Below are 12,612 nucleotides of genomic sequence, written 5' to 3'. Positions count from 1 at the left end.
CTGCTGCTGACCAACTTTATGGAAATGCCGATTTCATTTTCCAACAGGACTTGGCACCTGCACACAGTGCCAAAGCTACCAGTACCTGGTTTAAGGTCCATGGTATCCCTGTTCTTAATTGGCAAGCAAACTCGCCTGACCTTAACCCTATAGAAAATCTATGGGGTATTGTGAAGAGGAAGATGCGATACATCAGACCCAACAATGCAGAAGAGCTGAAGGCCACTATCAGAGCAATCTGGGCTCTCATAACACCTGAGCAGTGCCACAGACTGATCGACTCCATGCCACGCCGCATTGCTGCAGTAATTCAGGCAAAAGGAGCCCCAACTAAGTATTGAGCGTTGTACATGCTCATACTTTTGAGTTGGCCAACATTTCAAAAAAATATTTTTTTGTATTGGTCTTAAGTAATATTCAAATTTACTGAATTTGGGATTTTCATTAGTTGTCAGTTATAATCAACACAATTAAAAGAAATAAGCACTTGAAATATATCAGTCTGTGTGAAATGAATGTATACATTATACAAGTTTCACTTTTTCAATGGAATTACTGAAATAAATCAACTTTTTGATGATATTCAAATTTTATGACCAGCACCTGTATATACATAACACACACTAACAGCAGCATTAAATTACCAGCTAACTATATACGTATACACCCATCAGCATTGCTTTGGGCAATGTTCTTCTGGGAAACCTTGGGTCCTGCCATTCATGTGGACGTTACTTTAACATGTACCACCTACCTGAGCATTGTTGTAGACCATGTGCACCCTTTCATGGCAACGGTATTCCCTGATGGCATTGGCCTCTTTCAGCAGGATAATGTGCCCTGAAACAAAGCATACATTTTTCAGGAATGGTTTGAGGAACACAACAACAAGTTCAAGGTTTTGACTTGGCCTCCAAATTCCCCAGATCTCAATTCAATTGAGTATCTGTGGGATGTGCTGGACAAACAAGTCCGATCCATGGAGGCCCAACCTCACAACTGCTAACGTCTTGGTGCCAGATACCACAGCACACAATATTAGGCAGGTGGTCATAATGTTATGGCTGATCGGTGTATATACATAACAAACCATTAATATATATATATATATATATATATATATACACCGATCAGCCATAACATTATGACCACCAGCCTAATATATATATATATATATATATATAGCTGTGAATGTAATGCTGCATTAGTGCGTGATGTTAATGTGGTTGTGTGGACGTGTGATAGCGTGTGTGTGTTAATGTGGATGTGTGTTAGTGTGTGCGGGTGGGCGTGTATTAATGTGGATGTTTGTTAGTGTGTGCGGGCGTGTCTTAATGTGGATGTGTGTTAGTGTGTGCGGGCGGGCGGGCGTGTGTTAATGTGGATGTGTGTTAATGTGTGCGGGCGGGCGTGTTAATGTGGATGTGTGTTAGTGTGTGCGGGCGGCGTGTGTTAATGTGGATGTGTGTGTGTGCGGGTGGGCGTGTGTTAATGTGGATGTGTGTTAGTGTGTGCGGGTGGGCGTGTATTAATGTGGATGTGTGTTAATGTTTACGGGCCGGCGAGTGTTAATGTGGATGTGTGTTACTGTGTGCGGGCGGGTGTGTGTTAATGTGGATGTGTGTTAGTGTGTGCGAATGGGCGTGTTCATGTGGATGTGTGATAGTGTGTGTGTGTTAATGTGGATGTGTGTTAATGTGTGCGGGCGGGCGTGTGTTAATGTGGATGTGTGTTAGTGTGTGCTGGCGGGTGTGTGTTAATGTGGATGTGTGTTAGTTTGTGCGGGCGGGTGTGTGTTAATGTGGATGTGTGTTAGTGTGTGCGGCTGGGCGTGTGTGGGAGCTCCTCCTGCCCCCTATCCTCCACTGCAATGTTTTGGTCACCTGACGATCCGCTCCACAGGATACTGATTTTCTCTTGTCCTCCCCCCCATCCCTCCCCCCCATCTCCTGCCCTACCATTTCCCCTGTACACCCACATCAATGCACCCCACCCCTCTCTTTATTTCCTCCCTCTCACCTCCTCTCGCTCCTGCGCGTCACCCATTCTGATTTGTCTTTCTGCACTACCCCCTCCCGTTGGAATTCTCTTACCTCACAACCCATTCATCTTACCGTTGCTCCCCCCCTCTGTTTCTCATCTCTCTCTCTGCCTCCTCTGATCTCCTCCTTTGTTTCACACACTCCTTTCCCTTTCACCTACATATATTTTTGTTCCTTGTCTTCTTCCCTTTCCTAACATCCCTCCATTTCATTCCCCTGATCCTTCTCTCTCTCCTCTCTTTTCTTTCTCTCCCTCCCTCTCTCTATCTCCTCTCCCTTATCTTTTCTCTCTCCTCTTTTTACCTCCCGCCCTCCCTCGTTATACGACCCCCCCCCTCCCCACAGACTCTAAGCAGAATGGAGACGCAGCCAACGCGGCCCTGGCCAATGAGGACTGCCCCACCATTGACATGGTGCTGGGGGAGGAGAGGAGTCCGGCCGCTGGCGGCCTGAGCACTGGGGGGAGCCGGGAGCGCTACCCCCACGACCGGGCCTGCTTCCTCCTGAGCACGGGAGAGTTCCGCGCCACCGACGGCAACGTGAGGAAAGGTACGCCCGGGTCAGGGCCGGGGTCGGCTCTCCGCCTCGCCCAAGGGTTCAGTAGCTCGACGCTGAGCAGCTCCACACTCACAGTGTGCTCATGACGATATAACACACACGTAAATATGTACACATACACACACATGTATATATGTACACTCACACACACACGTAAATATGTACACACACACACATGCTGTATATATATTCATACACATATTCCTATAGAGTATCTATGAACATACTCACACGTGCAGGTACATCCACATTTCCATTCACACACAGATACACACACACACATTTACCCACAAAATAACAGATCTGAGACAATTTGTAAAACATTTTCATTTAACTCAAATTTAATTTAGCTTTGAGGTTTGCAATGTTGGAAATAATCCATTGAATCCGACACGTTGAGCAAACGTAATCAAGCTAAGCTCTTGGATGAAGTTGACTTCTGGCTTCGTGCATGCATGCACTCACACACACACAACACTCCGAGACGACCACGTTAGGACAGGCGCCATGGAGACACCAGAAATATACCCTGACCTCCCCCTCTCCCCTCTTCCCATTCCTCATAACCAATCACTTCGACTGACCATCACAGACCCCGCCCACAGGCTGTCTCACTGCAGACCTTCATTCGATATGGGAAATATCAACGGTCAACCTGCTGATATTTCATTGGTCCATGCTGTATCAAAGTACTATCTGCTGTTCATCTGAAAGGCCTGTCGAGCTTCCTATAACCATTTACGACATGGTGTTAAAAGTTAACGTGTTGGCGTACAAATGCCTGACTGCTACATCTAGGTAAAGATTGAAGTGGTCCCTCTTTTAGCTCAGTGTGTTGAGCGTGCCACTTACATCGTCAGGATTATTGGTTCGATTCCCGGGACCAACCCAGACACAGTGAATGCCCGCGTGATTGTAAGTGGCTTTTGATTAAAGTGTCAGCCGATTGACATCTATCTTTCTAATGAATACATCCAGACTCTCTCCTTTTTCATTTTATTTGACATGCAGGTATTAAAAATGTTTGCGTTTCTATTTCAAGATAGAAAGCTCCGGTCCTACTCAAGTGTTGATTTACACCCTCACAGCCTGCCCTGAAAAGAGATTTTCTATACAGTGCGTTCGCTGACTAGCAATCACACCGCATCTGGCTCTATCTATATCTATCTAATCTAGTTCCTTCTTTCTGGCACTCATTCATTGATTTATTGGTCATGCTTTTCTCTGTTCGTCTCTCTCCTTCCCACATCATGCTGTCCATCCATCCATCCATCGTCTCTTCTCCTCTTGTCTCTCACCCTCCTCTCTGCTCCTCTCTTCTCCTTTTGTCTCTCACCCTCTTCTCTGCTTCTCTCCTCTTTTTTCCTGTCCTCTCTCTCCTCTCTGCTCCTCTCTCTCCTCTCTGCTCCTCTCTCTCCTCTCTGCTCCTCTCCTCTTCTCCTGTCCTCTCTCTCCTCTCTGCTCCTCTCCTCTTTTCTCCTGTCCTCTCTCTCCTCTCTGCTCCTCTCCTCTTTTCTCCTCTCCTTTCAATGCTTTCTCACTTGGCTCTGGGCTCGCACAAATTTTTCCATTCACCTGCTTCTTCTTTCATCTAACACCCCTTTGGTTCTGCCTCTTCCACCCGCCTTTTTCAACTGCCACCTTCACCTGAAACTAACCACCCTGCCCCTCCCTGACGTCCCCAATCCCCAAATACACACCTCTATGAACCCCAACACTTCCCTCACGACACACACCAGACGCGGAAGTGGCGAGCCAGGCGTCCCCCCCAGGAGAGGAATGGTTCAAGCCGGAGGGGCCTCTGCTACCGCAGGACCTTAATGCAAACTCCGCCTCCTCCTGGATCAAACCATAGCATCGCAGAGGTAACACCTAGACACATACAGGAGTTTGGTTGAACTCACAATGCGCGAGTACACACTTTAACATGGCAAGCGCACACAATCCACACTCGCGGGTGTACGCACACGCCAAATGCACAGAAACGCATCCATGCCATAACATGGCAACCTAATGCACCACATACACACAGACACAAATAGACAAACATACACACCCCAAGTACCATGACATGATAACAAACCACACATGGACACACAAAGACACACACGCGGACAATCTGTCCTGAAAGGTTGTATGTTTAAAAAATGCATGACAGTAAATTGCTTGTTGAAGTAATGCTTTTAAATGTGTTGTAGCATTTTCAGGGTGGATTAGGGTGTAGGGTGGGTGGGGGTGGTGTGTGGGTATGAATGTGTTTGTGTGTTGGTTTGTGCATATGTGCGTGTGGTTGTGTTTCGAAATGTATGTGTTTCCATTTCCCCACATTGAACAACATGTCCCCTATTTCATTCAGTTTAACATTACACACACGCGGGGACACACACTTTAAACCTTTCTACTGTTCTGAACACCCCAAATCCCCTCTTAGTTTCTGGATTCTAAGGAGTCTCTTTTTCTCCCTCTCTCCTTTCATTGTATGTTCCTCTCTCTCCCTCACTCTGTCGGTCTCTCTCTCCCTCATTCTGTCTGTCTCTCTCTCCCTCACTCTGTCTGTCTCTCTCTCCCTCACTCTGTCTGTCTCTCTCTCCCTCACTCTGTCTGTCTGTCTCTCTCTCCCTCACTCTGTCTGTCTCTTTCTCCCTCACTCTTTCTGTCTGTTTTTGTCTGTTTCCTTATCTCTCTCTATATTACTCTATTGGCATGACATTACAATGTTCATATTGCTAAAGCTCAGATGAACTCATGATATAACATAATTAAAGCAACAACAGTAGAAGATCAGCCATGAGGAAAAACAATAACAAGAAGAATGAAAAGTTATATCAACATAAGACAGGTTTGTGGTCTGTCAGACAATGTCCCTGATTTTGTGGCAGGCTGAAAAATATGATGCTGCCAATACACAGCCGTGTGTGCCCCCCCCAGAAGGATAGATATACATGTCTCTCTCTGTCTCTCTCTCTGTCTCTCTCTCTGTCTCTCTCTCTGTCCCTCTCTCTGTCTTTCTCCCTGTCTCTCTCTGTCTCTCTCTCTCTGTCTCTCTCTCTCTGTCTCTCTCTCTGTCTTTCTCCCTGTCTCTCTCTGTCTCTCTCTCTCTGTCTCTCTCTCTCTGTCTCTCTCTGTCTCTCTCTCTGTCTCTCTCTCTGTCTCTCTCTCTGTCTCTCTCTGTCTCTCTCTCTGTCTCTCTCTCTGTCTCTCTCTCTGTCTCTCTCTCTGTCTTTCTCCCTGTCTCTCTCTGTCTCTCTCTCTGTCTCTCTCTCTGTCTCTCTCTCTGTCTTTCTCCCTGTCTCTCTCTGTCTTTCTCCCTGTCTCTCTCTCTCTTTCTTCCTGTCTCTCTCTGTCTTTCTCCCTGTCTCTCTCTGTCTTTCTCCCTGTCTTTCTCTGTCTTTCTCCCTGTCTCTCTCTGTCTTTCTTCCTGTCTCTCTCTTTCTTCCTGTCTCTCTCTGTCTTTCTCCCTGTCTCTCTCTGTCTTTCTTCCTGTCTCTCTCTGTCTTTCTCCCTGTCTCTCTCTGTCTTTCTCCCTGTCTCTCTCTGTCTTTCTTCCTGTCTCTCTCTGTCTTTCTCCCTGTCTCTCTCTGTCTTTCTCCCTGTCTCTCTCTGTCTTTCTCCCTGTCTCTCTCTGTCTTTCTTCCTGTCTCTCTCTGTCTTTCCCCCTGTCTCTCTCTGTATTTCTCCCTGTCTCTCTCTGTCTTTCTCCCTGTCTCTCTCTGTCTGTCTCTCTCTGTCTTTCTCCCTGTCTCTCTCTGTATTTCTCCCTGTCTCTCCCTGTCTCTCTCTGTATTTCTCCCTGTCTCTCTCTGTCTTTCTCCCTGTCTCTCTCTGTCTTTCTCCCTGTCTCTCTCTGTCTGTCTCTCTCTGTCTTTCCCCTGTCTCTCTCTGTATTTCTCCCTGTCTCTCTCTGTCTTTCTCCCTGTCTCTCTCTGTCTGTCTCTCTCTGTCTTTCTCCCTGTCTCTCTCTGTATTTCTCCCTGTCTCTCTCTGTCTTTCTCCCTGTCTCTCTCTGTCTGTCTCTCTCTGTCTTTCTCCCTGTCTCTCTCTGTATTTCTCCCTGTCTCTCCCTGTCTCTCTTTGTATTTCTCCCTGTCTCTCTCTGTCTTTCTCCCTGTCTCTCTCTGTCTTTCTCCCTGTCTCTCTCTGTCTGTCTCTCTCTGTCTTTCCCCCTGTCTCTCTCTGTATTTCTCCCTGTCTCTCTCTGTCTTTCTCCCTGTCTCTCTCTGTCTGTCTCTCTCTGTCTTTCTCCCTGTCTCTCTCTGTATTTCTCCCTGTCTCTCTCTGTCTTTCTCCCTGTCTCTCTCTGTCTGTCTCTCTCTGTCTTTCTCCCTGTCTCTCTCTGTCTTTCTTCCTGTCTCTCTCTGTCTGTCTCTCTCTGTCTTTCTCCCTGTCTCTCTCTGTCTTTCTCCCTGTCTCTCTCTGTCTTTCTTCCTGTCTCTCTCTGTCTTTCTCCCTGTCTCTCTCTGTATTTCTCCCTGTCTCTCTCTGTCTTTCTCCCTGTCTCTCTCTGTATTTCTCCCTGTCTCTCTCTGTCTTTCTTCCTGTCTCTCTCTGTCTTTCCCCCTGTCTCTCTCTGTCTTTCTTCCTGTCTCTCTCTGTCTTTCTCCCTGTCTCTCTCTGTATTTCTCCCTGTCTCTCTTTGTCTTTCTCCCTGTCTCTCTCTGTCTGTCTCTCTCTGTCTTTCTCCCTGTCTCTCTCTGTCTTTCTCCCTGTCTCTCTCTGTCTTTCTCCCTGTCTCTCTCTGTCTGTCTCTCTCTGTCTTTCTCCCTGTCTCTCTCTGTCTTTCTCCCTGTCTCTCTCTGTCTATGTCTCTCTCTGTCTTTCTCCCTGTCTCTCTCTGCCTTTCTGTCTCGGTTTGTCTCCCTCTCGATTTTCTACCTGCAGAGTATATTTGCTCTCTCAATCTCAACCCCCTCTTCTCTCCCACCAAAACGCCACAACCGTTTTCCACTGAGAGGGGATAGAATGTGCCCTGAACGAACAGGGACGATTAGATCTACATGAGTCATCGGATGGAGGGAGAGGGAGGGAGAAGAGAGGAGATATAGAGAGGGAGGGAGACAGGAGGCGGGAGGGAGACAGGAGGAGGGAGAGAGAGGGAGACAGGAGGAGGGAGAGAGACAGGAGGAGGGAGAGAGACAGGAGGAGGGAGGGAGACAGGAGGAGGGAGAGAGAGGGAGACAGGAGGAGGGAGAGAGGGAGACAGGAGGAGGGAGAGAGAGGGAGAAGGGAGGAGATATAGAGAGGGAGGGAGACAGGAGGAGGGAGAGAGAGGGAGACAGGAGGAGGGAGAGAGACAGGAGGAGGGAGAGAGAGGGAGACAGGAGGAGGGAGAGAGAGGGAGACAGGAGGAGGGAGAGAGAGGGAGAAGGGAAGAGATATAGAGAGGGAGGGAGACAGGAGGAGGGAGAAAGCAGGGGAGCAATATCGAGAGGGAGTTGTGCTAAATTGTGCGATGGGACTCTGAACAGTGTTATGTAATATCTCTGTCCCTCTTTCCCTCTCTTCCTCCTTTTCTCCCACTTCCTTCTTTTCTCTCTCTCCATCCACCCCCACCTCTCTCTCCTTTTACCCCCACCTCTCTCTCCATCCACCCCCACCTCTCTCTCCATCCACCCCCACCTCTCTCTCCTTTTACCCCCACCTCTCTCTCCATCTACCCCCACCTCTCTCTCCATCCACCCCCACCTCTCTCTCCTTCCACCCCCACCTCTCTCTCCTTTTACCCCCACCTCTCTCTCCTTCCACCCCCACCTCTCTCTCCTTCAGGGAGACTTGGGTGGCAGTCTCAGCCCCTGCCTCCATACAGTTTGCCTGGTTTTTGTTTCTTTGTCCCGAATGCAAAATTAAATGTCCACCACTTGGTGTCCCAATAGCCAACCTCTTAGGCTAACCTCCTGTTACACACGACCAACAGATTGAGCCATATATTCGACCAAATACGACACTACACTGCCAACACAACACAAGGTCCTCATCAAGAGTGTGTGTGTGTGAATGAGACACATTCGGGTGGGCCTGTCCATCACGTAGCCTGTCCGCACATTGCAAATGCACGTGCGCCTGCGCGGCCTACGATGTTTGCCATCCCTACTCTGCGATGTGTGTGTGTGTGTGTGTGTTTGTGTGTTTGTGTGTTTGTGTGGACCACCATGGAGAGGGCTGGGTGGTGAGGGGAACCTCTTGTCTTCTGACTCTGTTGTTGTTGTGTTGTTGTCGTGTTGTTGTCGTTTCCCTCCTCAGGTTGTGTGGTGTCATGCGTTTGTATGTCGGCTCTTGTTGCTTAGTGTTAAACTTGTCTGTCTGTCCGCCCGTCTGTCTGTCGCTGTCCCCCCAACCCCCGGTATCTGTTTGTCAGTCTGTCCGTTGTGTGTCCTGTGTGTTTATTTTTCCAGTGTGCTCCTCCTGTTTTGTTGTCGTTTTTATCCTGTTTTTTGTGTTGCTGTGTCCTCCTCTCGCTCCCGTGGTTTTTTTACTCTGCTGCCTTCTGGCTTTATTTTTCCAGGAACACTGCCCTGTTCAGTGGTGTGCAAAACAACAATTCGCAAGGCCAATACGCCAATAATTCGGTTCAGTAATCCAAGAGGATTCATTTCAATAGATGGCACAATTCAATAATCAAAGATGATACAATTCAGTAACACTAAACAACCCTGTTCAATGTGACAAGATAATAATCAAAAATTCTATTGAATAATCCAAATTGGGAGGATTCTGGACACATAAAATCCACCTGATTCAGCGGTTTAACGGGACAGGAAGCAGAGTGAAGGCCACCGTTGTGCATTGGTTCATTCCTTGAAGTGAAAGCTGGTTACTTCTCTCTTCTGGAACTGCCCTCCACTCTGAAGTGACCACTGTATCATCACAGTAGTAGGAGCCAAGGCCCTGAGAGCTGGTCCAGGGTCAGTCCTTAGGAGCTCAGTCCTCCCCCATATCTCCTTTCCAAGCCTGAAACAAGACTGACTCCGGATCAGTTCTGTGGCCTCACTCTCGTGTCCTCCGCCACCACAACTGTCCAAATGGGACGGCGATTGACTCAAGCTGTCAGGGAGTCAGCCGGGATCTGTAAATGTGGTTGGAGAACGGGGGCGCGTTTGGCTGTGCTGAAACACTGCTCACGAGTCTGGTGCTTCGAAGGGGTGCTTCAGTCCTTTAGTGGATGAGCGCTGAGTTGTGGCTAGATTGAACCTTAGAGCTCTAGTCTGGAGAGGGGGAACACTTTGGGACTGACGAGCTTGCTGGGCACTGGGTAGCTGTGTAGGACTCCCTTTGTAAACGCACACACACACACACACACACACACACACACACACACACATACACACATAGGTTAGACTGGCAGACAGACTTGGAGACAGAAAGATGGACAGACAAAACTCACAAACAGCTCAACTGACAGACAGAAGGACAGACAGACAGGCCAACACGCTGACAGACGGACTGACTCTCGGACAGACTGATAGACTTGCAACCAGACAGACAGAACGACTGACCAACAGAGAATTAGACAAACATTCAGAGAGAGACAGAAAGACAGATATTTAATCAGACAGCCATTCAGATAAACCCTCAGAGAGACAGAAGGATAGAGAGAGAAACAGTCTGACAAAGCGACGGAAAGACAGACAGACAAATATCCGGAATGACAAGCAGACATTCAGACAGACAGACAAACAGGCAGACATTCAGACAGACAGATAAACAGGCAGACATTCAGACAGGCATACAAACAGGCAGACATTCACATGGACATTCTGACAGAGAGACAAATTGACTGACATTCAGACAGACAGACAGATAGACACAGATTCAGTCAGACAGACAGACAGACAGACAGACATTAAGACAGACAAACAGACATTCAGACAAACAGACATTCAGACAGACAGACATTAAGACTGACATTCAGACAGACATTCAGTCAGACAGACAGACATTCAGACAGTCAGACAGACATTCAGACAGACCAACAGACAGACATTCAGACAGACCGACAGACAGACATTCAGACAGACCAACAGACATTCAGTCAGACAGACATTCAGACAGACCAACAGACAGACATTCAGACAGACAGACATGCTGCTACATGCAGTGCAGGTAAGTGGGTGTGTTCCGTACAGTTTGTGGTTACTAGCTGACTGGTGACTAGAGTGTGACAAGCCACCTCCTCCTGTCATAACTGCAGGTTTCCTCCACACTCTAAAAGCGAATAAAAGCCTTTCTCTTTCAGCGCACCAAAATGGCTGCCGGCTTTCCGCTTTTAAAGTGGGACATAGTGCTTTAAACCTCCCCTTCTTCCTCCTCCTTCACGCTTCTCCTTTATTTCTGTGCCCAGAGTGGTTTCTGCTGGTTTATGGCTGTATTTTATCGTGGTTTCTTTTACGACTCGTGCTGCTTTGACCTCTGTTGACTGATGCTATAGTGCAGGGGTCGGGAAAGGTCAAAGCTTGAGGTGCGCCTCAAATCTCTGCGTCCCAAAAATCTGTCTTCACTCCTGAAGTATACACTTGTTCACGCCTCCTCATGAATTTAAAACACCAAACACAAGTTGAAAACAGTCTAGGGTCAATCCAAAGCTTTTCAAGTGCCAGTGGGAGTGCGTGAGTCTACACTGTGAGTGAAGGGACGGAGAATTGGGATGTAGTCTTTCTCTATTACACTTCCCTCTAATTAATGTGTAAACAGTGTGTTTGACGATGCGTGTGTATGTTGTGTTTATATATTTTCTTTATGGGCGGGTGTTATTTTCTTGGCTTTCTGTACTGTGTTTTTTTTTTTTCTTTAGTGTGACAACCCCCCCCGCCTGCTTTCCTTCATTATCTTTTCCTGTTTTTCTCTCACTCTGTCTCTCTCTCTCTCTCTTTTATTTCCCACTGTTGCCAAGGAAACAGTGGAAGAGAGCATTCTGGGACTTTTATGCAAAGCATTCTGGGTTAGAGGATTTAAAACCAATGGTTGCATAATAATTTCCTTTTGATGTGTGAGCTACACTAGTAAGTTATTCAGTCTGATCAAACAACATGTCAACCAGGCTTTGCTCCCACGATGCACTGTGTTCCAGTATCATTGGGATTATTGTCATCATTATTATTACGTATTGTTATGTTTTATGGTCAATCATTTTACAGTGTTTGTTTACCGTTTTTTTTTTTTTTTTTTTTATTCTCATCAATGAGAATAAAAAAATCCTCGTTTGAATGTATTATTTGACTGAGTAGCTCAAAGTGGAATGAACTCTGACCCTACCCGGAACCCTAAAACAGACAGAAGTACAGCTCCGGTCCAAATGGGCCAGCAGGGTGAATTCGACCCCTCAGGAAAGGTTTCAGCCGAGCAGAATGTCTTTGTCTTCTGTTCCAGTACCGGGTTAACGGAAAGCAGCTTGAGTGACACTTTTCAGTCTGTCAGGCCTCGGAGTAGCGAACAGGGCTGTCCCAAATGAGCAGCCCTATTCCCTACAGAGCAGTCACTATAGGCATTGATGAAAAAGTGGAAAGTAGCACACTATAAAGGGAATAGAGTGCTGTCAGGATCTGAGCCAGATGCGGCAGACTGGATGGGGTTTGTTTAGAGTCGGGGGGGGGGGGTGGGGGTTTAATTCATCCCTCTCCGCTCTGCCGATGAATCTGTTCCACCATTGATTCCCTCTGTAGACACAAAGCACTGCCGCCATTTAGTCTGCTCTTTCTGAAGAGATGGCGTTACCACGAGGGTGCTCTCTCTCGCCCCTCTCTTCCGACCCCGCCCTTCCCTCCATCGCGCTCCCTCCCTCTCGCTGAAGAAGGAACCCATACGTTTTAATTAGCGGTGGCCTGGCACTCATTTTTATTATTCAAATCGGGCTGTCTTGATAATCAATGGCCTTTTAGAATGGACTTTGATTACTGGCAGTAGACCAGAACCCTTTGAGGTCCGTATTCTAGGTCTGCTACAGTAGTTAAAACTACAGGTAAAACCCAGACATCACATTCACTCACAAAGCTTTAAAACTACAGGTAAAACCCAGACATCA

General features: G+C 47.5%; 1 protein-coding gene across 7 annotated transcripts in view; it reads left to right on the top strand.

Annotated features, from left to right (window-relative positions):
• Positions 1-12,612, top strand: part of kcnc3a (potassium voltage-gated channel, Shaw-related subfamily, member 3a) — a 101,751-nt gene that overhangs the window by 65,255 nt on the left and 23,884 nt on the right. For 4 of the 7 annotated variants that reach the window (XR_002197428.3, XR_002197427.3, XM_010905886.5 and 1 more), the window contains exon 3: positions 2,388-2,591. Coding sequence is in view for 5 of the 7 variants with exons in the window: in XM_010905886.5 (XP_010904188.1) it covers positions 2,388-2,591 (204 nt within the window). In the remaining 2 variants the exon portion in view is untranslated. Of the gene's footprint in view, positions 1-2,387; positions 2,592-4,339; positions 4,466-8,837; positions 10,243-12,612 lie in introns of those variants that run through there. The other 3 variants (XM_020050942.3, XM_010905880.4, XM_020050943.3) reach the window with 2 other exon arrangements.

This window comes from Esox lucius, chromosome 11 (genome assembly GCF_011004845.1).
Source record: "Esox lucius isolate fEsoLuc1 chromosome 11, fEsoLuc1.pri, whole genome shotgun sequence".
NCBI classification, from domain to species: Eukaryota; Metazoa; Chordata; class Actinopteri; order Esociformes; family Esocidae; genus Esox; species Esox lucius.
Note: the sequence above shows the minus strand (reverse complement) of the source record. Positions and strands in the feature narration are given on the sequence as shown.